The sequence below is a fragment of the Ischnura elegans genome, chromosome 9, assembly GCF_921293095.1.
Source record: "Ischnura elegans chromosome 9, ioIscEleg1.1, whole genome shotgun sequence".
NCBI classification, from domain to species: Eukaryota; Metazoa; Arthropoda; class Insecta; order Odonata; family Coenagrionidae; genus Ischnura; species Ischnura elegans.
Window position 1 is genome coordinate 35,070,714 of NC_060254.1, and position 27,649 is coordinate 35,098,362.

Consider the following 27,649-nt stretch of genomic DNA (forward strand, 5'->3'; position numbering starts at 1 on the left):
AAATAGAATGGCCCAACCTTTTTTATCACTCTACCCACGTCTCCGCGTCATATTTTTTTCGTCGAGCGGTCCTCTGCGTCGCTGCATTTTTTTGGCTGCGTGGCGGTGCTATTGTTGCGCCCTCGCCAGTTTATTTTGGCCGGAAATGTTCTATCGCGTCCCCCTCCTCCCAGTTCTCGTCTCCGAAAGGGCAGTCACTAGGTTCGTTCTCCGGATGTTGTCCGCTTCGTCCTTGCCGATAGACGACTCCTAGAATGTATGCAGCCAGCATTTCATGTGCGCCTGTCCGTCCGCCACCCGCGAAACATCGAGTGGCTCCTTTTAGAACTTGAAACTCTCTCTCGGCTGGTCGCATTTAGTCTTTTTGTTGCAACCGATTGTTCGTTTAAATTCTTCAATATCCTATAAAATACTTCCAGAATATGGTACTTTAATCTTTTCACTCACTCACTTCTGAACAGGACGATTGATGAATAGTATAGACTCCCTGCAGAACTGTTTCAACCCTTTCCCAGTAACATAAAGATTTTGAAGAATAGGTGCAAAAATTTTATCTTGGAAAGCTAATTTAAATTTTTATTTTAAAATTTCGATTTCACTGATCTATCTTTTTTTGTTGATTTATTTACTTTGCATACCATTTTCATTACATACTAACTGTTGGCACGTGGCAGTATCCAACTTGTAACTTGTATAATATAGTAATAATAATAATGTAAGCATAACGCTCTAAACAAGGAAAGGAAATTATTTACTCCATCCGCACACTTAAGGTAGGTTAAAATAAATTCCATAGAAATAGGTTTTAATAATGTATTTTCAATCATTTTTTCGGGTACAGATACATTGTATTTCAGGAAGTATCTCAGTCGTGACACATTATGTATGTACATTTATTTTTTCAACAGTAGGATTCAGAAGTTGTGTGGCATAATAAAATTTTTAATAATGAGAGGGGATAACATGAAATTTTATCCAGATTATGAGATTTAACACATTTAATGATGGCATAGGAGCAAAAATAATAATTGTAGTCGCGTTTATACCGAATGGTAATATTGTTTGCCTTTCAGTCGTCTAAACATCTTTCTCTCTCAAGCTGAACAACAATTTCCTTAGTCTCTTCACTGTTAGAAGTCCTGACTAATTAAACAGTGGCACAGCCTGCAGCACAAATTCAGGAAATTAATAAATTTCTCCATAATTAAAGATTGCGGCAATACATAAAGAAGCTTCTGAAAATTTGTACGGAGTAAACATTGTTTAGGATCGACCGCACAAGGTTGTGGAAAATCTGTAGTGAAAAGTGATTTTCTGAATCCTTTATCATGCCTGCAATGCAGTTTCAAAAGTTATGCAGAACGTTCGCACTGCCTTGGGTTAATACAGAACTCGAAATGAACGAATGAAAATACTTAATAAAGAGGAACATATCTAAATAATATCAAGTAAAAATAAAAATCTCTTCGCCTGCTACAACATTTTTCTTTTGTACTGGTTCAAGAAACTTTAGGGCAAACCCGGAACCTAATCACAGACAAACAATATTCTTAATCTCGCAAAGTTTTTAGCGGCATGTTAGATAAATTACGGAAGAACGGTAATGAATAAATTATTTGAAATTCATGAGACCATCCAGTTGGAATCATTTTGCTTAGTCAAATTTCTACCGAGTGTTTTCTTTCAAAATCGATAATTATCTCTGTAACAGGGATTTATTAGGCCTAATGAATTTTGAGTGATTTCTTCTAATCGTTTATCGATTGTGAAAATATTTTTTCTTACTACATTCGATTCAACATTTTTTCTAAAGTCGGTGTTTTAAATTTCAAATCTTCACATTTCAATTACTATTGACCTGGTATTTTATGAAGGCACGCGATAATCATTAGCCAGTGAAGCCCTAAAATCACATTTCAAAACGTAAATAAGCGAGTTATACTTTGGGCTAACTATGCGTCCTACTTTGCCACGAGAAAAATACTCTTCAACCGATTGGATATCGTGAAACATTGTGCGCGATTTCGCAAGAAAGTTTTTTTCCTTGTAGTAGTTTTTAAATCAGTGACCGGATTCCCTCTAATGTCCTTTTCCTAAAAGTTTCGCGAACATTTTTACTCTCCATCAAAAAAAAACAACACTACCATCTCCTGGAATCGTTTCCTTTCGGAATCGTCGAGTTTGGCTTCTCTTACAAAAATTTGGTTGAGAAATCAGTGTAAAAATAATGACTCTCCCGTGAAAAAAAGAGCAGCCGGTTAAAATCTTAAGAATCCGCCTTCTCCTAACTTCACACTTCATTGTCTTGCTCTCTCCCGATTCTCACATATTTTTTTAAAAACATTTTTCATTGTTTTTTTTATCCTTCCGTACCTTCCAATTAAAATTTACATGGGTAATTTCTCCCTCTCTCTTTTACAAATGGTCCTATGTCTTAACCAGGCCAAGTTTACACATTTACACACAAACTACACTCTTATCTTTTACACACTCTCTCTCGCTCTCAGGAATTAGTTGCCTCTTTTTTTTCCGAATCGCTGTCCATAACGAAAAAGGGCTAATATACCATCCGGTTGAAAGTTTGCCCAATGGAATGTTAGCTAAAAACGACAGGAAAAACAACAGCAGTTATTCAGTAGCTATACATATATAATCTTTAGTCATCAGATGACATTTTGACTGTTTGAAAGTACATGCATACACAAACACTCACATGAAATGTTAAGCACTTGAAAATGTACTTTTTGTTTTGAAGAGGCCTAATCTAAGTTGATATTTTTTTTCCTTTTTTTCTCCTCCTTCCGTTTTTTTATTGTCTTTGATACATTGTTATTGGATTACGTTAGTTAAAGGTATGTTCTACCAAAATATCTTACAATTCTCCAGTCATTTGGAGTTCAATTTATATTTACACACGAACATACTTTTTCCCTTACGTAAGGGACAAACTAGTGCGATCAAGGATTATACTCTAATAGATTCAATCTTTTCTCTCACTTTACACCAGCTTTGGTTCACCTGATTGTCAGGGTATTCTCCTCGTTTCCTCGTCGTGCCGGTACCACAATTTTTTCACAATCATTGAGGAAGCTGCCGCGGCCACCGTAAAACGACCCTTTGAAAGGGTTTTATTCGGCGCATGCCCAGAAATAGTATTCACAACTAGGACACTCCTATACATAATAACTTATGTCGGCATTGAAGCGAAGAAGGAACGAATACATTACGATTTTTGTTATAATTCTCTCTCTCTCTCTGAGGGGTTTTGGCTGCAAGTAGGTTGAGAAGGACGGACGCAGGGTTCACACTCTTTTTAAAATCCTACTTTTTGGAAGGGCTGGAGGATCCTCCTACGTCCGGCGGATGGCTGCCAGGGACGCCGCGAAAAGCGTCATGAACAGGGAGCAGGCGAGGGGTCGGTTTGCCGAACCGGCCGCCTCGTGAGCCTCCAGCTTCATCTCGGTCCTGGACTCTCCGCTCCAGGCTTCCTTCTCCACGCTCTGCTCGTCCGATAGCATGCTGTGCATCTTCTTGGACTGCGCCGGCTCCGGAGGCGGCAGCCTCGGCGGAGTGTCTTCCGATGTGGTCGTGGCTTCGGTTGTGGTCGTGGTTGTGGTCGTTGTCGTCGTCGTGGTCGTGGTTGTTGTGGTTGTAGGAACCAGGCTCCCGTCGTTCAGGAAGTAAGCTGGCTCGACCACCACGCGAATGTCCCGGAGCTCTTGCAGCCTCCGGGACCCGGTAATGAGTCGGGACATCTTGCTCCCGTCCTCGAAGTGCGCCACCAAACGAGCCGTGTAAGGGGTTTCCACATCGGTCTTGTTGGCGACCAGGGAAACGTTTGCGGCGGTCCCGGGCAACATTCTCGCCTCCACCCGCTCCGTCTCCTGCTTCGAACCGGTCTCCGGGAGACCCCACTTGAACGTCTCCACTCCCGCCTTGGCCGGACCGATTCCCTTTTCGTCCTCCCCCTTGCCGACAACAGCCGTGGGCAAGCCTTTGAGCATGGCCTTGCCCTGACCCCAGTATACGGAGTACTCGGATGTGTAGGTCAGCACCGTGTCGACCAGCGAGGACCCGTCCTCGGAGTCCGGATCTCCCTGCAGACCCTCGTTGATGAGCTCGCCGGTGGCCAGGACAATGTGCTGGCTCCTGGTCTTCTTTCTCCTCTGCTCGAATTTGATGCTGGACATCTCGTAGCTCTGCGGCTCGGTCTCGACCAGAACCTGGCCGTCGGTGTAGTGTCGTTCTTTCTCGTCGGTGACCTCCTGGGCTGCCCGTTTCCCGGAACGCCCTGAAGTCTCCTCCTTCTCTGTTGGCTTCTCCGCCACGGAGATCCTGCCCATGCCCCACGACTTGTCAAGCTTCCCGACCACGTAGTGGCTGCGTTTTTCGTCACCGGGGACGGTCTCGGCCCGGCGGGCGATATAGTACGTCTTCGACTCGTCGCCCCCGACAGCTCCGACTGGAACGGCGGTGTAGCGGTCCCAGTGGACCCAGCTCAACTTGGCACCACCCTCCTCGTTCTGCAACACCTCGTAGGTATCGTAGGCGAACACGACACCGAGGAGGGAGATGTGACAGGACGTAGAGGTTGCGCCCAGGCGTCCGGGTAACCAGTCGCCGTTGTGCCTGGCGCGGCAGACGTAAACGTCCTCCCGCTCGACATCTTTGGGTACTTCGGAGTCGTCGTGGTGGTGCACTCCACCCTCGTTCTCGTCCGTGGGCAGCTGGTAGGGTTTCTTGATGCCCACTTTGATGGATCCCAGGACCGTGTTGTTGGGCCGGGAACCCCGCACGCCCTTGATCCAGCGGAGGGTGCTAGAGGTGACCATTTGGTCGTACTTGGAGAGGATGTGGACGCTGTCGTCTGCAATGGTTTGGGCGATGAGTAGGCTCAGGAAGATGAGGGCCGGGATCTGGAGGGCCCGGGACCTCCATACGCTCTGTTCCCAACTCATGTTTGTCTTGCCTGAAATTTAGGAAATGGGAATTTTGGAATTAGTCGTTTGCTCGAACATTGCAGGCGTGTTATTTTTCGAGGGCAAGATTTATATAGCCTTGAAACTTTTTAAAAATTTAATCTTTTTCCTTAAGCTAGTGAGATGTTAATTTATTATCTGGCTCATCTCTCTTTAAAAATTAATCTTACGTATCACACTCACATTTACATTATTTTGCATATGAAAATGATATTTTACTTATCACTTGCATGAAATACGTTGCCACTCACGAAATTTCTGCACATAATTTACAAATCCATTTGCATTAACAAGAAAAAAGAGTTTTTTTCATTCATTGCAGTTCTATTTGGACTCATCGTGCAAGATTAATAATTTATTAATTTATAATCCTTGAAAAAACATAAGTTTCAATAGATTCAAGTTGTCACAAATTATTAACAGACAAATAACAGTGCAAAGGCATTTAAAGGAATATGGTCATAATTGTATAAATTTTGATAACTCTTCGGTTAAAATATTCACTCAGATTGTACTATATGCATTCAAAGACCGTAAGGATTTTTAATGAAATATCATCCTAATAAAAATCACCTAGTATTCTCGAAAAAATATTTTTATGTACCTTTCATTTCATATTTCGATGTTTAGGAGTACGATATAAATGGTTTTTATTTTCTAAATGTTTACTCTCAGTCGTAAAATTTCTATAACTTTAGATAGAAGGAGATTTATTATAAATGAAAGGATTATCAGATGGAAGACATATATGTTATCATCCTAAATGATCAGCCGTTTTCTTAAAGTTCAACAAGACCTAAACGCGTCAATGATTTAAAATATGTTTAGTGAGCCCATTGTAAAAGATTCTCCTTCCCCTGACGCGTGTTTTAAGTTATTATTTTCTGTTTATCTTGAGCCGAAAATGTCGCAAATAGATTGTTGTTAGATGGTGGTGTTTTAGTTTTTAACGTATGCGCAAAAATATGCAATATATGCAATACTCCAAAGACGAGTGATAGTACCGCGTCAACAAAAGATAGGTAGGGTGTGGGATCGACTGATGTTAGCTGAGATGTTAGCGCGTCATGTAGGGCGAGACAAAAGGTGTGGCGAGGTCCACTCATCTCTTCTCGAGTGAATTCTTGAGGGTGGGTGTGAGTTTGAGTGTGGGAACGGAGGGGAAGTTGAGGAAGAGCCCGAGAAGGGGGAGAAGAGGAGGAGAGGAAGGGAGGAGTGGTAGTAGTGGAGTGGGGTAAGTGAAGTGGGGCTAGGTCAGGGTTGAATCGGGACTCATTCACGCAGACCCTTTCAAGGGTTCGATGAAGTGGATCGCTACGACAAACGATGCATAGTATCGTGCGTAATAAAAAAATATTCCATTGAATGAACTTCATGGATATGCTTCTATCTTGTATTTTATGTTATTGCATTTATATAAAATACAACATTGCATTTATAAATCAAAATGTTTGCTATGAATCCCACGGCGCATTAGTATGAATGGCATTGAGACAAAAGATATATGTATGAAGTTCAATTTACCTAATGAATTAAGATGAAAATTATTCCTAGAATAGCCATCATACTACTTTTTTAGTTATGCATTTGTCAGTAAATGTTATAATTCAAGCCAAATCACGCTAATTGAACGAAAGTGACGCTTCGGTCGTTAAAAGAGGCTAGATCAAATGTGAATCTAAAAAATACAAGTTTAAATTATTTACATTTTGGGTAAACTTATGAATTTAAGCTACGAAGAATGCTGTCTAAGGTTAAAAAACATTTCTTAATAGGTCAGACGAAATTTGTTTGCTTAAGGATCGCGTTTAAGAATCACTTTCTTGATTGAAACTAACGTCGATGTTTTCAGGAAGGAAAGAACCGCGAACTAGCCAGCTTTCTAACTTTTCCAAACAATGTCGAATTACATTATAAAGGTTGACATCATCATGACAACATAAGATAATTATAAGTATATAAGTAGTAAATAAGCCTGTAATAAGAAAATGTAAAGTGCACTATATCATGTTCTCTAATTATGTGTAGTACACTATTCTAAGCGTTGATCATACTCATTCTTATATCATTTTTAGCTTATCCATGTCTTTCGATTCTTCTACTTAGCTAAAAGTTGCTGCGAATAGTTGGAAAATAAGAGAACGAGAAAAGAATTCCGCAGCGCCGGTAATTGAATCACGAATCTTTGGCGTTCCGGGACACTGCGCAGACTATTACGCTCTTGAGATTCTTGAATTTTTATGACAGTTGTATGGAAGAACCTTGATAGGGTAGTTGTCTGCTCAGTGGCCCGGAAAGCCATTGGTGCGCGTTTCGATTCCCGGTGCAGTTTTTTTTCTCAGGGCAATCTATGTGAATTATGCTTATTTGGTGTCGGTTTTTCATGTTAGGTAGTTTTTAAATTTTTTTTTCGGACGTAGGTATTGTTGTTAAAAGAATGGCTGGTTGCCATCCATAACCGAAATATAAGGAGTCAATTAACCATTCGGCGGCAAGTAAATCATACAATTTCGATCTTGAAACGTCAGTCAATTCAATGGTCTGATTTGCAACCGATTAAACATTTACCGTCTACAAAAATATTTCATGCCGCTATATATATTGAATGCTAACTTTGCAGCGATAAGCGGTTAAAAATTGTTTAGCATTTAGTAAATTCAATGTTTCATTCTTAGATTATTTCTAGCATTTATTATTTTCTAACGGTAACTTATCGAAAACTTAACCTGGTCACATTTAAGTTCGCAATGGACCCTAAACACCGAGAAAAAAACGCAAAGAGTTTCTCTATCCAGACAGAATACTTGATCTTATCTTGTATAAATCCCCCAAAAAATGGTTCTAATATCTTGGCAATGTACTATGCATTATATTAAAGCTTCTGACTTAATAAAATCATACCTAGAATCCTAACTCCTTCTGATAAAATCACTGTCTTACTAGGGGTCGTCTTTTTTTGGCGACGAAATCGCTTTTACACTCGTTACCACCTTCATGATGGGAGCACCAGGTTCAACATTTTCCCGTCGTTTAATTTTGATAATAATTTGATACTCAAATTTGAAAATTTACACTCAAGTCTATTCTCTATATATCTTGAAAATTTCTAGATGATAACATCCGTTTTCTTGATTAGGAATACGTCAAGAATTACGAACAGTGGAGCTTGAGTGATGCGTCCTCAAAATTTAACAGGTATAATTTTTAACTTCACATTTAATCGGGTACTTTTTCAACTTTTATATGTAGCTAGTTAACTGATTCATATGTTATCGTTAACTTTAGTCAGTTAAGTTTTTGCCAACTTCTCTGTCCATTAATCGATCTGGTGACCAAGTCAGCTATCAACAGTGAACTGAAGACCTGCCTCGTGTTATCCTTTTATATTCTCTCATAGCTGGCGTCGTTCATTACTATCTGTCGAGTAAACAAGCTGAGGACCCAGTTTGCCGGGTGATGTAACTTGTGGGCTTGCGAAGCCCTATAAGGGACCACACTGCGCGCGGTCATCATTGGACAACTGCCCGACCGAGCGCGCTCAGTTCCCGGAATTGAGGAAGCTCTGGAACTCGGGGAATGGGGAGGGGACGTGCGAAAAGCTGCTTGACCGGGTGTCGTCTGCTTTGCGTGGTTTTTAGATGAAAGATACCAGGCTAATAGTCGAGACGCTTCCTGAACTTCGGCTTCTCAGGTTAGGAGTTTTTTTTTCGTAACTGATACTGAATAGGCAAAAAAGTCCTCATTCCGAAGAAATAACCACGAGCCATGTATCGACTGAGATGTGTATTATCTCCAACAGTGAAACTATTCAGACGACAAAAGATACAGTTTCGGGCGTAATTCGGTGAAAATCGTCGATATTGAGTGTACAGAAAGTACTTGTCTATTTCCGCGCTACGTTATTTCTACCGACCAAGGTTTCCGCACAAAATACCTTGAAAATGACATTATGTACCGAAACCTAGGTCTATAGAAATTAAGAAGTGTAGAAAACGACTTGAAATTTCATTATGCTAAATATTTTTTAAGTCAAATGTAGAAATCTGTATGCTGTTAGAGAATTTCACTGTTAATGTACAAATAAGAAACAACTGATTTTAAGCGTCAGAAATTTGATGAAAAGATAGTTCTTGAAAAGGACCTTGTTTATATGACCTGAAAATTTCAATATGATTAAATAAATTTACTCGAATACATAGCCTTCTTGTACGCGTCCTCGCAGGTTTTTAAGGTTAACTATATTCTTCTATTTATAATATGAAAATGTGTTAATATTTAAAGAGGGCTTCATGCTGGAAAGGGCAAAGCTCTAATTCTCCACGTTAGGATAGTGTTTTTTTTACGAGATGTGAGAGGTATACCAACTGGGAAATGTTTGGCTTCATACTGTGTAATTACCGACGCTGAGTTAAATGGGCTTTAAAATGTTTTTTTTTTCATTTTATTATATGATAATGGGGGCACTTCAAATCGTACATGTCATTAAATGATAATATTAATCAATTTGAAAACGGTAATGAACGATCGATCACGGCTTTTGTAATGAATTTGATAGTTATGCGTTCAAATGCGTCATAAAATATATAGTGGCGGTTGTGATTTTAATTTTATTACTATTGCTGTCTATTCTTGTATGTCGTAAAACTTGGCTTGTTTTTCAATAACTATGGCTTATAAAATGCGATTATGCCTACAAGCATTCAAAGAGGACCTTCAGCAAGCGCACAGAAGTTTTAAAAACCAATTGAACGTGACGTAAGATGATATTATGACCCCCAGGTGTGCAGGAGTGTAAAAATTGGAAAGTGCTAAATAGCTGAAGAATAAATTATATCGCTTTTAGAAAGCATTACTGTTTCGTTCTCGTTTAGAACATATAATGATTTAGGTTGATATAACCAGTATGATTATCCATTGGACGGTAGGGTGGTCCCGAAAACATTAGGGTCGGGAACCCTATTATTCACATTTTCCTATAATCCTTTTCTTATACCACCTCTTAAAGTTTGTCACGCAGAAATGAATTTTTGGTCGGCAGAATAATATTTACGTGTCCCAGGGAATATCATTTCCTTGAGTTGTATGAGAAGTTACTATTAAAAACCTGTTTTATTGTAAGCGTATGGAGAAATATTTCGCGATAGAGGCAGGAAATGTTAAACGATAATTTAATTTAATTGAGAAATATATAAAACCTACTGCCGGAATGTCGATTGGAATATCTTATGCAGTGATATAGTCAATTAATAATTTGATGTTTATAAACAAAATGTTAACCAGTTAACCATCTAGAAAGCCTTTTTCAGTTCAACATCTCCTCAGTGGTTTTATTTTGGCTACTTTTGCCAGCGAAGGAGATATTGGATGAATTTTCCACGGTAACAAGTATTGCAAATAGGCAACGTTTCTCCATAGATATATTTCACGTTTTTTATATTTTCGAGATTCAACGTCGCTACCTTTCGGGCACGGTATGGCGATGCTCGGGAAAGGACCGCAGGGTAGCATTTTTTCCCCCAACCGCTCGATTCTTTTTTAGTTTCCCGTTGTCTCCAAATGGGTCAAGTACACGGAAGGTTTGGCCGGGTTTCTGGAGCACCGTGCTACGTTCTTCCCTGTATCCTTTGCTCCTTTTCTCATCGATCTTTATCGTCCTCTTTACATTCCCTCGATTATGCATTTTTCGTGACTTGTAGCTTTTCAACTGCAGACCACGGACTGTGAAAGGATTTAGTATCAAAGTTACTGCAGATTTTGTGCGTTCACTGATGACGTTTTCACTTGTTTTTTTTCATTAATTTGTCATATTTCCTGTGTTTTAGTTTTCAAAAATTGATAAAACTTCTATTTTCCGGTTTATCACGGTATTACGTATTTGTAACACCAAATTGGTATTAAACAGCGTGCAAGTCGCTGTTTACTCAAGTATAATTATTCCGCGTACCATAAGCAAAGAAAATATCGTGATTTCATTCATTAATTAAAGACGGGAGTATTCATACCCTGTAGCGTTACATAGTTGTACACCGAAGTAGCGCGAAGAACGTAATGCACAAAAATTAACAGAAATGCGTCTCAGATTCTTAGATTTGTTCATGTTACTACCAAACTTGGAATAGAAAGAAGTCAGAGTTACTGATCAGTCTAGCTGACTACGACTTTTTTTCTTATTTTTTCAAATGGAAATTTTCATTTCAGTACATATGAGACGCATGAAAAAAGAAAAGGAATCAGAGTTAGTAGAATATTTGTGTTAGTATTTAGTGACCAACTATTTTAATTTCCACGAAATAGTATTGGAGTTACAATGGCGGCTCCATCTTTTGCTCTGCCATTCTGAGCGCTCCGGTATTTATATTCATGTTCTCGGAGAAGTGAATTTTATAATTGTTATCGATGAATTACTCGTTTTAAACTACGCATCTTCTTAAAAATTTTCAGTTTGCATGATGTTGTGACATTTATCTGCATCTTTAATATTTTAATTTTACATTGGAGGTAAAAACACCTCTAAGCTAGCAGAGAATGTTTCATTCTAAAAAGAGAGAATAGAGGAAGTTTCTTTACGTGTGCTAGCATCTGAGACACCGCTTCTCTTATCTATTGTGATACTTTTTTGCCCGTTTTTTTTTGCATTTTTTCGATTTCGTCCTCTAAGTAAGTACAAAGGAGCGATTTTCGACTCCTGCGTATGTGACTTTAACTAAAATTGCGAAATCTAGATCACTTGATAAGTGTAAAGGGCCTGATTGGCTAATTCTGATGATAGAATTTGTTCTCATATTATTAAAATCGTAAAATTTATTCAGTGCAATAATTGTTATTTTTCCTCGTTGGTAGAAATGTCAGGATTTCAATTATAATTACCGACTAGTAAGTTGTCGATTAACGTTTTCGTTTTTCCTGTGGAAATACTGACTTAAAAAACATTATTTGAATACTTTTCCTTTCTCGAAAAATGATTTGTATTGATAAATATGTAAGACAAGACATAGAATGATGGAATAATCAGAAATTTTCACTTTCATTAAATTTTATTTTAACTCGTAGAACGCATTTCATCACACTCGGGCGCTGCTATAAGACAAGTAGAAGTATCATCCCCATAGAAACCCAAATTACTAACAAAACGTCATAGTGTGGTGAAACAAGTTATGTGAGTTAAAATAAAATTATTCAAAGTTCTTTTTAATCTTTCGTGTCACTAACTCAACGTGTGGACTCGCAAACCATTGGTTTTAGCAGTATGGCAAGTTTTTAACAAATAAAGAAGTTGGTAGTAGATGAATTCAATTCGTGAAAGTTATGCATGATTGCCGATTGCCGAGTAGTTAAACCAGTGTGGAAAGTACGAATTACCTTTCATTATTACTGTTTTTAAAAGTAATTCGTCACAGAAATATAAAATACGACCGATCGAATTGGATTGATGCGTCATCTTAATGTTGATACATTCGAGTGGATGTCAGATTTTCTCGCCTAGAAAATGAGCTACGAGCTGCCATTTCATACTCGGAGCGAAATGAAGAGGTATAATCGATGGGGATTGGACGTGCGCCAAGGGACGAGAGCATTGTGCAATTGAGTGGAACAACAAGGGCAGCAGAGAGAGAGTAGGGGGTGGTACAATTTCTTCCGCCGTTGGGCGCGCCAAGAGATACGTGAATGAAACCGGATGACACGGCGCGAGGCGAAGGCTGACGCGACGCGTTTGACGGCGCTCTAGAGGGGGCGGGGAGAGAGTTACCCTGGAGGAGCGGTTAAGGTCGTAGCAACAAAACGTCGATGGGAGAAACGCAATCGGAAAACCACGAAGAACAGCGCAAAAAAGAGAAGCAGTTCTATGGAGAAGGAAGGCGGTGTTTTTAGATACTTGAGCGTGCAAAAAATAACTTCCTCTATTCTCTCACTGACGAATGAAACACTTTCTCTAATCCCTTGGTTGGTAAATTTTGTTCTCCGAGTAAATATCAAAAGAACCCAAAGAATGTGAGGAAAAGAAAGTAGAAAAAAGTGCGGGGAAGGGAGAGTTAGCAATAAGGTCGCGGAAACAAACCGTCAATCTGTGAGGCACAATCGGACGAAAACCGCGAGGAATATAGCAAAAAATAAAGCAGCTCAATGGAGAAGAGAGGCAGTGTTTTAAATACTTGCGCGCATTAAAAAAGAAGTTAATCTTTCCCTCTTTTTCAAATGAAACACTTTCTCTGGTATCATGGTTGGTAAATGATATTCTCAGAGTAAATATTTAAAAAACTTAAAGAGTAATAAAATTGGAAAGAAAAAATAAATAAAAATGAAAACCTAATAACAAATAAACCAAATGCCATCATCGGAATCAGCTAATCAGAGCCATATATTCTTATCACGGGATCTCGATTTTGCTATTTCATTCTTAGTCACATACGTAGGAGCCAAAATTCGCTCGTTCGTATTTACTCTGTGGACGCTATCGGAAAACCGCGAATAACGGAGCAAAAAAAAAGGATCAGCTCAATCGAGAAGATAGGTCCTTGCGCGCATAAAAAAGAACGTCTTATATTCTCAGTTTTTCGAATGAAATACTCTCTCTAGAGAGTTACCTCTCTCTCTGATAGAGATAACTTTCTCAAGTTTGAAAAACTAACCGAAATGTTACCTTAGGTTGAGAATTAAAATATTAGAGATACTCCCTAATGTTGACGTATCTCTTCTCTCACTTTGGAATGAAACACTATATCTAGTGCCTCGGATGGGGCATTCAATTCTCGGAGTTAATATTTAAAGAACTTTGAGAGTAAGAAGAAGAGAATGGAAGTAACATCTTACATTTAATGTAGAAAAAGTAAATTGAATGAAATCCTAACATTTATACTTCTTAGGAAAAAAAAAATATTTGATTTAAAGATTTATGCAACGAAATAATATGAGACCAAATACAATCATCGGAATGAGCCAATCAGAACCCTACATACGAATCACATGATCTCGATTTCACCATTTAAATTTATGTTGCATAAACAGGAGCTGAAAATAACTCGTTTGGATTTACTTTGTGGTCGCAACGAAAAAATGTCAAGTACTGGGAAAAATGTCTCCACGGAGAAGAGAGGCAGTGTTTTAGATGCTTGCGCACATAATAAAAGAACTTCGTCTATTCTCTCAATTTCGAGTGAACCGCTTTCTCTAGTGCCTTGTCTGGTATATACTGCTCTCAGAGTAAATATTTACCAGAGCCATGGCTGCGAAGTGACCAAAATGTGAGACCCACATTGACCCTTCAACTTACTTATTATTGTAAGAAAAATGTAAGCTATTATGCTGCCCATAAATAAATTTTACTGGAATCCAAATACTTTTTCGTTAGGGTGATATAGAAGACTTAGAAGTGGATGTAAATGTTAAGTATGGGTATTTTCCTGTGGCAATTTAAAAATTTTACTAATGAGATCTATGTCAAGGCTCTCATTGCTGTTAATCATGTCTCGAGAAAGGGGTATCACTAAAATGATATTCTATTACTTCGAAAGTCTATTTGCTCAATCTTCTAGTGGCTTTTTCTATTCATCAAGGCTTGAATTCTAATGTAACTATTAGTTATACTGAAAGTTTGTTGGTCGATTTTTTAGCGGAAGAAAATAGTTTTTCTGACGGATTTTTAACTTTCTGAAATCGCTTTAGGCATCCAATAAATAAGTAAGCTGAACCCTTTCCATTAAATAATGCTATCAGCATCTTTTACCAGTAGTGTCCGCGAAGCGCCTTAACTGTTGTACGCGTTGTCAGAGATTTGCGGAGTGATTACTCATTCAGTGATTTAAACCCTGTTAGAAATCTTAATCTTCCGTCGGTCGTAAAACTTTAAGCTGGTGAAATATCGGCGATTCCTTGGAAGAAATTCCCTTCGGATGAAGTCATAACTATTCCGTGAAGAAGTCTATGAGCCATCGAGTTTTCAGTCCAATGCAGAAATCGCAGCATCCTTAAAAAGTGGTTATCTAATTGACTAGTTATCTATTGAAGCTCTCCGGAGAGAACACTTTTATGTTTACAGTTTTTGAGAATAGGAATATGCTCATACATTTGTTCTAGGATAGGAATTCATGCATATCACATCAGAATAATCATTTTTTCATCTAGTAAAATTTCTTCGCTTCCATTAACAACAATTATAGTCTCTACCTTTATCAAAAAGTTCTCCGAATGAGAGATCCAATAAAACATGCTGTAAATGTTCTTTTTCCGCGGTATGAATTTTTTCATTCCATTACAGTGGTATCTCCGTAAACGAGAGGAAAAGTTAGGCCTTCGGGATCCAGCACGTTGCCAGTTGGCCTTAACACTTCCTCTTAATTCTGGTGAACGATGCCGGAAAATATATCTCGAAGCATTTTTTTTTCGAATATTTGTTTTTCGAGAGGAGTTCTCTTAATTAAGTCGACACGGGAATGTGAAATTCTGGAAAAATATTACCAGGAATGACGGCTTGTTTTTTACCGCTGTTATGAAATTTTCCCCTGCTACTGATATGCAAATGAAGAGAGGCGTCAGCTAACTCAACGACGCAATTTAATTCATAGCAGAGAGACACATGCGAAATTGGTTACCCTCCTTTGTCGATTTAGCTAATAGTTTGCAAACCTAATCCCCGAGAAGTGTTTTTATATTCCTTTATCTAGGGAGTATCAACGTTGTTATTTGTGTTCGAACATCTAGGTTCATTTTTCGTGTAGAATCGCTGAATGAGTATAGTTTATTTAGATCACATTCCTAGGAAATCATGTCTCAGATAGTTAAGTCGTATATCTGGGATATTGAAAGTATTATATTATAAAATATAACCCCTTCTGCAGATATGTAATAAAAACGAATTTTTGCATGGTACTCAGCTATTAAATGCTTATTTCTTGCATTTTGATTCATTTAAGTTTAGCTTTATTTTAGGATCACATGTGTAATTCCCTTCACATTACTAAAGCAATTCTAATTTGTTGTCAAGCTAATCCTAGCCCAACTTTCTCTTCTTAAGTCTTGACATTCCTGTGTTATGTTGTAATACCATACTGCTCACTATTAGGTTAGCACTTGACTTACAGCTGTGTAAATTTGTATTCAAACGATAATTGTATCAGCGCGGGTAGATGCGCGCGTGTTTAGAACTGAAGCAAGAATTATTGTTTAGGCATTTATACCATGTTTTTCACCCGATCTTATTTCGAAGGTCATTCTGTTCGCGTTGCCTACTTTGGTGGGTACAAGCATTGCGTATTGTGTGATGGAGGCTAGTGGCTGTTGCATACGAAAAGCTATCCCCAGAAGGATCTAACTTCGTAAATCGAACCAATGACCTTCGGAGTAAGGGGCAAGATTATCCACCCCTACCCAAAAGTACATGTAATTGAGTTTTGCATGAAGTCGAGGACTAAGGTAGCAGAACATGTGGCCGTTACATTTGACCATAGCACTATGAAAAACTAATGGCCGAGTATTTTGGCAACGCCCTTATGAAGCTATAGATGGCGAAGGTGACGTCATCGAGTCAGCCGACATTGACATTGATTTGTAACTGTTCTATCTCATCTCATCGCCCTTGGCGGTTGGCTCGAGAGATACCTCTCGCCTACCCCTCACTGTGAGTCTCGCCTTGCGTCGATGTCTCCTCATCAAAGCTCCTATACTCCCCTCAGTGGGCGAATACCTAAGACGTTTTGAGCATTCTTCTTAGCAATTCCTTCAGCTTACACGGCTAGAAACGCAAAGTAGTAACCAAAGCAATTATTCCATTCTGGCGTGTGTTGAATCTCTAGTCCAGAAAATCGTTTGTGGAAAATTTGAGACGTAAATGTAATCGCATCTAAAATTCAGTCCAATGAATTGTGTGTTAGAATCCCAGTCCAACAGTCTTATCTCGGCCAATAATTCGAATTTCGTTTTGTGAACTCGATTTTTTTATCCATTCCCCTTAAATTATAAATATTTTATAAAAAACTTATTAATGTTTTATCTCAGTGTTCTAACAGTTTACTGAAGATAATTTTTTTTAATGCAAATGCTTTTTTGCAAATGTTTTTCAGGACGAAACATCAGATACGATTATATGGCTTAAATTTTACAATTACGATTTTCTGGACTACAAATTCCAGATACGCCTAAATTGAATGATTTTTTGGAGATACCACTTTGTGACCAAGTGCGGTCGATATGTTAAGAGTTGTTTTCTTAAATGTGGCAAAGTAACTTTCTTATGTCTTGTGTTATAGCGCATTAACAAATCATGAACTGGGTCACAATCTTATCTTTGCCCATGTTTAGTATCTATTTCTCTCTAGGATTGCTTAGGGATGGTAGTTTTCTGCGAAAATGTCAACATCTATGAATGCATTATTTAGAAAAAAATGGTTGAAAACTTCGGATAATTCAATTAGTTAGCCGTAAAGGTCGCTATACACGGTGAATGATAATGCAAATTATCACGCTGAACAATCACGTGACCATTATCAGGATCAGTCGAACAAAATAGAACAATTTATAATTTTGATCATGCGCATGACGGTTCATTCACAAATTTTTCCGTTAATCACGGCGAATTATTTCATTCGCATGATCATTCAGCATGACTATTCATCGTCTATAGCGGCCTTAAGGTGATGAATTATATTTTTAAGGAGTTTAAGTCCCCATGATGTGTTATTAATAGATATGGTTTTTAATTTTTATGTGTATCTGCTCATGTTTTTGGAGTATGAGGTATGGCTGCTTAAGAACCTGGATTTATAATGCGCATAATGCACGTGGAATTACATTAATGACGATAAAAGGGGCTTCAATTCTGTTTTCCCACATTGCTGTTTCTTCATACGATGCTACTAAATGTCTGTATTTCATCTCACGATGGAAATGGTTCATTTGCTCGAAGAAAACACGCTCTTATGGCGATAGTCCCAAGAATGTGAGTAAATTGCGTTTAATAATTTGATTCCAAACCATTAATATTGACTACTGAATGTGAGTCATCTTCACAGAATTTTACCTTCTTAGTTTGTTCATCATTTATAATTGTTGGCAGTGAAACCAGGAAGATGACACATCTTTGCAGCTTTTTATTACAGTTTTTTATTACTCAAGTTCTTTGTCATCGGCGTGAGCTTCCGGTTTTCTCCCTAATCTTTAGACACACGTGAACTGCGAAGGATATCTCAAATATTTATTCTTGTCATCGGCTTCTTAAACTTTTGCAAACATATCGCCAAGTTTTATCCAACGATGCGTATGATGTCTAAAAGAATTCCCATTCAGCATTCCTCGAAATTTCTGACATGCTGTTTTTTATCGGTTGTATCTACCTACTGACTTTCTGTTTACTTCCTCGCGTTTTTTTCATTTGCGCGAGAATAACATGCATTTTTAGTAAAATGCGTCGTGTTTTGGTTTCGATACATTATTGAACGTAGAGAAGGGATCTTTTGAAATATTTTGCATGTAGCCGCCCCTTATTTCCAGATCCGTTAGAAAATACGCGTGTAAGATAAATTGTGTGACGAATATGTATCTGATTTTGGTTTATTCTACATATTTTGAAGGAAAATATGGAGTAAAAAAAATATCCTCCCAATTGCCAACTCACACCTAAAATTATTACATTAACCTTTTTTCTAATAAACGGTTCCCTATCAACCTGCTCCACATGCATGTTGAAAAACCTATAGCTTTTCCTTAATAGCTGCAGATAATAATTTCAACTTTTTCTTGAAGAAAACTGTATTAAAATGCCGATGGCTAATGCAATAAAGAGAGCACCCATCAGCAAAATTTTTCAGTTAAACGTGTGTGAAATAAAGTAGAAATTAATATTTTTATGCAACTTGCGGGATCGTATGTGGGTGTGGACATAAATTTCTCAAGGCTGCACTCGGCTGAAAATGTGGATATTAATGGAGATGAAAAAAACTGGGACGACACGAGTATCGTCTCTGCATGATTACGGCGTCGCTTAATTGAGTAGGTAACCTCCCTTGCGCTCCGTCACTCTCCGCAACAACCTGTGATCCTTCGCGTGGAGACAGCCTCGTGCCCGTGAAACAGCGCCACCAAGCGGAGCGCGGGATTTTAAAGGGGAAAGACTCCTTTCGTAGAGAGATGGGCCGAGGACCGATTTGGGCACTCGTAGATCGCCGCACTTCCCACGGACAGGTGGCTCAGGCCCGCGCGGAGAATAAAGGCGTTCGTCCCGACCAACGGTCGAAGGCGGAAAAAGACTCGGTAGTGCGTTTGAAAAAGGGCTATCGACCGGTATTCAATTCTCGAGTCCTCAAGGGCGTCTATTCTGGTTAGTATTAGCCGTCGCTTGGTAACTCTAGTTGGTGAATAAATAAGCGACTTTTCCTACGATTGTTGTAATGAGATTTCAAATTGAAGCATCTAAAAAATCTAATGTTAAACAAATCTAATTCCTGAACAGGACTGTTATTGAATAGTTTACTTATATAGATTTTTTAAACTCTTGTTTGAGCTAGTTAGTTAACTAGTTTTTAAACTGATATATCGTAACATACAGTCGTTCGAAAAGAAATATGAAAAATGCGTGCGTAGACGGAGATGAGCACCATTTACATAATTTTATTGGAGTTACTCGCTGTCGCTCGACGTCATTAATGCGAAATACAGAAGGAGACTGGGGATTTATAAGCTAAGCTTATATTTCCTGGAAAAATTCAAAACGGACGCGTTCCTTTATGACGCAGTGAATTTCTAAGGTAACGGTTTCCGGCGTAACTGTGTGGAATTCATGCATCATGAATGTCGGATAAGAAGGCACTACAATTTCTCATAAATTAAACTCAATGCAGTATTTAATTTCTGTAATTCATTAGAGTTTCCTCCGTTTAATGTGCCCTGTCTGTTGAGAAAATAGTGTATTGCAATTTATTTATTTTCTGTGAGATTTGAGCTTTCTTTTTCCTATATTCTCACCGTGGCAATAAAATTACATCTCTGAAAGTAATTTGTTTAATGGAAGTGAAAAGTCAGGGACATAGTCGAACAGTTTGTTAATGGATTATTTTCTAATTTAGTAACTGCTGTAAAAGGTTGCTTCACTCACTAACAAACTCCAACATATTCACAATTTAACCCTGGTGTTCCATACCGGTTTTTTAGCTCTTCCTTCCGCAATCCAGCGAGGAGGCTTGCGATGAAGAATGTAGATAAAGATTATTTCTCAGTTTTTTTCGCCAATTCCTCTTCGACGATGTTTGGAGGGAGCGGAAGAGATAAGGTTAGGTTAGGCATTTTGCAAGAGGCGATTTCAAGCGGGAAATTCACTGCGCTAAGGAGAGAGAATTTGAAACGAAAATGCGAGAAATGGTGGGTAAACAAGGAATTTTTCATAAAGGGAGTATAATTCATTGTACCTACAAATTTTCGTAGCCAGTGTCACGTCATTTTTCATTTTAGTGCGGTGAAATCTTGATATTGTGTTTTAATATTTAGCGTGAGAAGCGTGGAGTTTTACCGAATAATGGGAGAAGGAAGATAACTGATGATAATTATGCGCCACGGGTAGAATTGGTAGATATGCCATGTGATAGGCCACATCCATTTCTTGATAGATGTTATGGAGAGAAAAAAAACGATGTGAAGTCCCCCTGATAGGCCAAAATATCCATATTTTGGATAAATATTTATTATTTATACCACTTCTATTTTTTTAAATGAAGCCACCCGGGTTTCGATGTATAACAATCATCAACATGAGTAAATAATTTGCTATTTATATTTTTATTGTAACCTTAGTTACATAACGCTATAGTGATTATTCATCGAAAATCGGGTCGCTTCATTTAAAAAAGAAGTGTTATAAGTAACATATATTCATCCAAGTAACCTTAAATGGATTACTGCATAGTTAAAGATGGGCTAGTGAATTTTTTCGAAAGATATGTACTTGGGCAGATAAAGGAGGATGAACATCTGGGAACTTAAGGTACTAATGCAATGCCTGCCGAAGTTTCGATGGAATACATCATTTTCGTTCAGTAAAATATTTCACGGCAATTCTTTCTTGGGAAAGCATAAAATTTTTCTCGAAGGAACTAACTACCATGGAACAGATAGAAATGAGGGCTGACGTGTGCCAATCTTAAGATAGCAGTACTATGAATGAATGGGAAAAAATGCTATTATTCGGGCATTCGCCATGCTCCAATTCTACCTCACCGCAGTCGAGTACACCTGATGAGTTGATCAATGAGGGTGAATTTCGCTAATTACTCTCCAAGCCCAGCGGCGTGTGTAATTCTCTTGATACGAGAGGGGGAACAGTGCATGGACCTGTTCCGCCTCGGATTTTCCATCTGATGCAAAAAAACCTCACTGATTACTCAGGTGAACGTAATTCAGCTGAGTACGCTACGCTTCCCTCCAGCTTTACCACGCTTGGGGGGAAACTGTTAACATTTTACAACCCCTGGCCTGTGTGTGGCCACGCTTCTAGAACATACCTATGGATATGACAATGCCTCGTCGATGCGTTGCTTCGATTCAGCAGCTGCCCGTTGGGACCATCCTAGGAACACAGGTAGATAGGTAGGCGTGTATATCTGTGGTGTTGAGTGAAGTTTAAGTAGTTCAGTGTAATCACACACTTATCACAATAAAAAAACTCCTACAAATCCTGTCGAATACGAAATTTTGCTCACTTTGCCGGAGGAACACACGTTGCCAACCACTTAATCCAAGCGCTGTGGAAAGGTTTGTGAGAGATAAACAGGACTATAGAGAGAAAGAGACCGGTTTTCTTTCTCCTTTTCGAATTGATAAAAAAAATAAAGTAAACCGAAATAAAAACTTTTTTTCTCTTCCCTCACGAGTAAAAAAACCTTACCCACTCTGTGCACTACTTCGCTCGAGTATGGCTCTCTCCTCACTCACACAAATGCACTGCGAAATCACACACGGTAACGAGGAAGACACACGGCTCAGCTGGATGTAACAGTAGTGCCAGACTGCGGAGCGTGAAGACTGCGCAGATAGCTCCGGTTCCCGCTCTGGGGTCTCTTTATCCCTTCGCGCCAAGGTACGCCGACCACCTCTTCCTTTGTCTCGTTTCACGCGCCGTGAATAAGGGCGGGAAGTCTCGGGTCGCGTCTGGGTCTGTCCTCGCCCAACCGCGCTCCGGCCTGGCGTGCGATAAAAATCCCTCCCGCAAGTTCAAATATTTCTCCTGGGAATATCCTCGGTAGTTCAAGTCTCTGAAGCTTCTACCGTACCCGCCGGTCAGCGAGTAGGGTTTTTGGGTAGTTCTATACTCCACCCTAGGCTTTTGGATCGAAGATGTTCCCTTGGGAATGAGGTGGGACTTCTCTATTTCGCTGGGTGCTGCGGATGGCTCTGTTTCCTCGGGTGACCTCTTCGTTATAACGTCTCTGGATCGAGACTGGAGTCACACTGCGAACCGGGCGGTCGTGGCTTGTTTTTGCCTCACGCTCACCCCTCCGGCCCCTCCCTCTTTTCCCCTCCGTTACCTCCCCTTCAATCCCCATTCCACCCTCCCCTCCTTTCCCTATCTCCCCACCCTTCAGCACCTATCTCTTCCCCCCACTCGCCCATCCCCCGTCCTTTTCTTACTGGAGCTGTTTCGTTCATGAACGAATGGTTCAACATGACCGAACAATTCGCGAATCGAATGAGTTGACCCTCTTGTGTCCAATGGAAAACTACATCTCCGACGCCACTGGCAGCATTGAACTTCGGAGGGTGACCGGTTTTAAAGGGTGCCTTCATTCGCAGAGGGTCATGTTTGTATAATTTCGTAAATATATGAGTTGCCTTCGCTCGTGGTGGGCCATGCTTCAATAATTTCGTAAATATATGAGTTGTACTTAAAATTTTATTGATTTGATTTTAATTGTATTTTAGTTTTAACTTTCCTTATTTCAGGATAGGTGGGATGGTATAAAATTAAATGATCTGTTTTACTGGGGAAGGAAAAATATTATTTGCGACGTTGTCAGAAGTAATGTAATATATAAGCATCCCCCACAGTTTTTGGTAAAATACGTATAGACGTAATATCACGTCCTCAACCCTTTAAGTGTTAGTAGGGGTATGACAGGCGAGTTAGGGCACTCTCCTTGCACGGGAAAACTATTTTCTCGGCATAGTTACTCGGCTTGTATCTTTCTTATTTTAACGTTTCTGTCGGACCTGTAAATAATTTTATGGTCCAAAGATAGTCCTCCATCTCACTCTGAAGGATGTTCTTTGTTAATTGTTCGAACAATCTAATTGTGTCAGCACCCAAACGGCAACTCACGCGAAGCAAGATTCACATCAATCCTTAAAATAATAAGTTTAACTTGTATTGCATTATACGAGATTCGTCTATGACTGGAAGAAAATACACTTATAAGCATGCGTTATGTCTCAATGAGACACACCAGTAGTTGTTCCGTAAATGCCTTGCCTTCTGAAAATATATTTTTATTTTTCAAAACATATTAATTTCAATTCAATGAATTTATTGTCGTGGGCCTTTTTGGCTCATGAGATATTTTAGAAGTGTGCAACAATTCAGGAAAAATCATTTGACAAAGATACAAAGGAAAAAAATGACAGCAAGGCTCAGTTTATACAAAAAAAACAAAGGGAAAAACAATATAAACCTATGCAAGCATATACATACAACTGCATCCCAAATGCGGATACCCTGGAATCCTGCTGCACAACGTTTTCAGACACTTTAAATACTTTGGAAACAATATCACTATTTATTCAAAGGAAAATACTCAGGTCTAACAACAAACGTATCATCAATAGAAAATTATGTCAAGAATACAAAATATATTCTCCCCTCATCAAATCAGTAATCAATCACGTCAGCATGACTAGTTAAACTGGGAACTGCTATGAACTATCTTGAAACAACTTACACATTTTAGTTTTAGATACATGTATTGATGGCATATTTATAGTTCTATCTGTAGTGATATTAGGAAATTAATTACATATATCCAGATCAAAATATTTTGAGATTGTAATGATGCATAGTTTCCTGGAAATTATGATTTATTTCTTCACCGTACGGGAACTTTAATTTCATTCACAAAATACCCGTATTAATTCTGAAAATATTGCAATGCCATAGCTGTCGGGGATAGAGTCAAGGGTTTCGACACCCCCACCCCACGAAATATTTGGAGTGTACTGTGCCAGGTAAATCCGTACAAAATTAACCACTCCAACATGCATTTCCCCTTCCACGTAGTTTTAAATACCGCAATATTTTGCTGACCACGGCCTTGAAATATTGACATCATTAGGCCAACTAAATGGGGCTTTACACATTCGTCCGGATTCGTATGCTTGGTTTTATCCTCTTCATTGTGATTTACAACGATTTCTGCTCGTTGAAGTATTAGGTCGATGTTTGGATGTCGTTCAGGTAATTCACGCGTACATTGTTCGCAAAAAATTCTTATTAACTTCCGGCCAAAGCCTTAAGTTATCTTCCAGTCGAATTTTAAAATTGCATTGTGTATCGTAGAATGATGTTTAATATTCTATAATTATTATGGACACCTAAATTGTCGTAGCGGTTGGCGGGGAGTCAAGTCCTCGCCTGCTAATCATGGGATCGCGGTTTCGAGTCCCGCCTGAGTGGATATTTCACCAACCAGGACATGGTTGTTCTTAGAATTCTGTTTGTCCTGTCCCCGGAAAATCTAAACTCAGACGATGCTAACTGCGATTGGACGGGATTAAAGGGCCTGGGACTGGATAATCAGGTTTAATGGTAGATACATATTACATAAATCCTTAAATCAACCACTAATAATGTAATAAATCCTTAAATCAACCTGTAATCATCATCGTTTTAAAATTTGGGTAGAGGTGTTGATAATGAAATCATATGCCAATTTTAACCAACTCCCTTTCGTCTAAACATGATTAAAAATCTAATGTTTGAAATATAATTTTGCGTAATCAATCAATACGTTACGTCCATTCATAATGAGTGACGAACAACAATTGAAAACGTTCTACCGAGTACCAAAAGTATACTTAAAACTTGTTTTGGCTGACGTCAAATCCATCCCTACGCAACGTGTTAAGATTTGAAAAAGATGAAGTGTACCGAAACTAGTCTTAAAAAATAACTGGTTTAAAAAATTGAAGCAATAACGAATTGAATAATCGGATCATTATTAAGAACCGAATCTAAAGAACGGCTCACAAGAACCGAATCAAACGAGCTGACTCATCGAAATGAACCGAAGCTGATTCCCACCCCCGCCTCCGCTACCCCTCCCCTCCCTTCCCGTCTCGCCGATTCCCAAGCCTGCGCGAAAAATGTCTCTCTCGGCTGGAAATGCACACGCATTCTGGACTTCTCGTTAATTGCTTTCGCTTCTTCGGTTCATTTCTTTTTTTTCTTTCTTTCCTACCTCATTCGGAAATGCCATTAGCACGAATGCCTCTGATTATATTAATGCATGGGCCGTGTAGGGTCCGGTATTTCGACGCCTTGATGACGGTGGTCGGGTCAGATATCGTATCGTCGTCTAAAGGCCAGCATTTAATCTCGTGAAATATCCATAAAGCCTTCACTAGCCCTAAATTATGAAATATCTGAACATTTATGTCTTACAATATGATGACAGCCCATAATGGACTACCTATTATACGTGCCATCGTGGTGAAGCATTTTCTCTATAGTCAATATATCGCCGCGTAAAATACGGCGTAAGACTGAAGTTCATAATATTGTAAATTATCTCTGCCAAAAGTACATATTTAATCCATACATCTCGTGAAATGTGAAAAGTACCGCGTAGGTTTCTGAGGATATCGTAAAATGACCTAATTTTTAATATTTATCCAAGACTTGGGTAATTTACGAACTAACCCAATTATAAATAACCTAACCACTGGGTTTATTGCCTGCCTCTTTTTCAAAGTATTCCTTGTGAAATTATTTTTAAATAAATTAGTCACTTTGAAAACTATGCTAAATAGCCATAGATATTATTTTCTTTTCTCTCTATTTATTAAAAAGGAGCTATCATTAACTTAAAATAGCTACAGGGTTATCGTCAAATCGCTCCTAACCTTGCACAATATTCCATAAAATTTCAACCTCAGAATAAAGATGTCTCTGGTGACCTTCCTAATGAAGTAACTGCCTCAGTTTGTTTCCAGCACGCCCTGAAAAATATATCAAACAACAGTATTTATCCTTTGGTACAATGCTCGATAATTTACACCACGTGGCTAGCCTTAAACGGAGAACGCCTGAACACTAATGTTCTTTAATTAGCTCGTCATTTGTTTGATAGAATACCTACGATGGTATCGGAGATAATCGGAGTCATTCCCCGCGAGCAGTAATTTCATTGCAAGCATTGTAATGGGGCCTAGCGATGCCCCAGTTACGTCCGTGTCTGTCTTCCAATCTCTGCCAAAAAATTGGATCGATTCTGTCCTCTGAATTTTATCGGCCTTGCAAGAAAATTCTTTTCTCGTGAAGTTTCTTTTCTTTTTTGGCTTGAACGACGTAACTAAATACTTATCGGAGTTATTTAATTTCTTCCATCATAAGCACATAAGATAAGACAGGTTTTTCTTTACTGTTTATGCTCTCTAATGTTTTCAGACCAGAAGATGCCCTCAGAACTTTAAAATGATGTTCGCACCGTTGGTTATGTTCCTTGTTTTTCCTGATGATTCTCCTGCAACGAATGGAATCATTTTTTTTGTGAATTTTTTGTAATATGTCGTATTTTCAGACTGTTGGTGAATTAATATCGTACGCTTTCCTCCGTAATGGAGTTGCCAGCTAGTGCAGCATACTATCTTTTATGAAGCTATTGTTTTGAATTCGTTTGTCGTTTAGAATTGACTTCAACCTTCTTCTTAATGTTCTTCTAGTGACGAAAAAATGAACTTGGATTTTGTGGGTACTTAGGTGATTCTTGCGTGACTGCGTAGAAACAGTCGGTTTATTTCTTTCTGAAGGAAATAAAAGTCATACTCCTCTGATGACATGTCGAAGTTATTTTCTTTCCCCATCTGTCCATGTTTCCGTACCGTGAAGCGCTACACTCCACATCATATTCTTCTATTCATATTTATCTATCGATGACATGAGTGCAAGAATCAGAGAATAATTAAAGGAGAAGTTTACATAATAATCAGGAAAGGATATTGTTTCCTTCACTCAGAGAATAAAACTTAAGTTTTTAAAAATGGCTGTTCAACTTATTTCGAACTTATTGTTAAATAATAATAGAAAATAAAAATAATTTTTTTAAATAGAAAACAATGTTTTTAATGCAAACTATAAAGAATGCAATACATTTTCAATGAACCTGACTGTGTCTCGTAATAATTGCTCCATATACAACGAAAAACGTTGGGCGCATGTTCCACTATAGCACTCAATTTATACTTAACATCATGACATAATGAAACTACGAAAAACAGTTCACTGAATTCTATCTGATTCTATAATTCACATTTCTTAAAGCGATCGCAGCGCCACCATCGGATTATGTTGGCCATTTTTGTACTAATCCCCGTATTTAATTTTAAATTCTGAATAACTATCGAGATACAGCTAAAATCGTAATGAAAGTATTAGAATATTGCATTGTCATCTGGTTCTGAGTTATGCTGAAAATTTCAGCTCGATA

At 38.6% G+C, this 27,649-nt stretch overlaps 1 protein-coding gene across 1 annotated transcript; it reads right to left on the reverse strand.

The window, feature by feature from the left end:
• Positions 1-799: 799 nt before the first annotated feature.
• On the reverse strand, positions 800-22,417 carry LOC124166067 (protein unzipped-like). The gene is made up of 2 exons (XM_046543686.1): positions 21,458-22,417; positions 800-4,969 (listed from the first exon to the last, which is right to left on the reverse strand). Exon 2 carries the CDS (start codon positions 4,956-4,958, stop codon positions 3,351-3,353), a length of 1,608 nt encoding a protein of 535 aa, XP_046399642.1. The 5' UTR covers positions 4,959-4,969; positions 21,458-22,417; the 3' UTR covers positions 800-3,350.
• Between the last annotated feature and the right edge of the window lie 5,232 nt (positions 22,418-27,649).

Excerpts from the sequence above, each read along its gene's own strand:
- LOC124166067 (XM_046543686.1), bottom strand. The coding sequence starts at position 4,958 with ATGAGTTGGGAACAGAGCGTATGGAGGTCCCGGGCCCTCCAGATCCCG.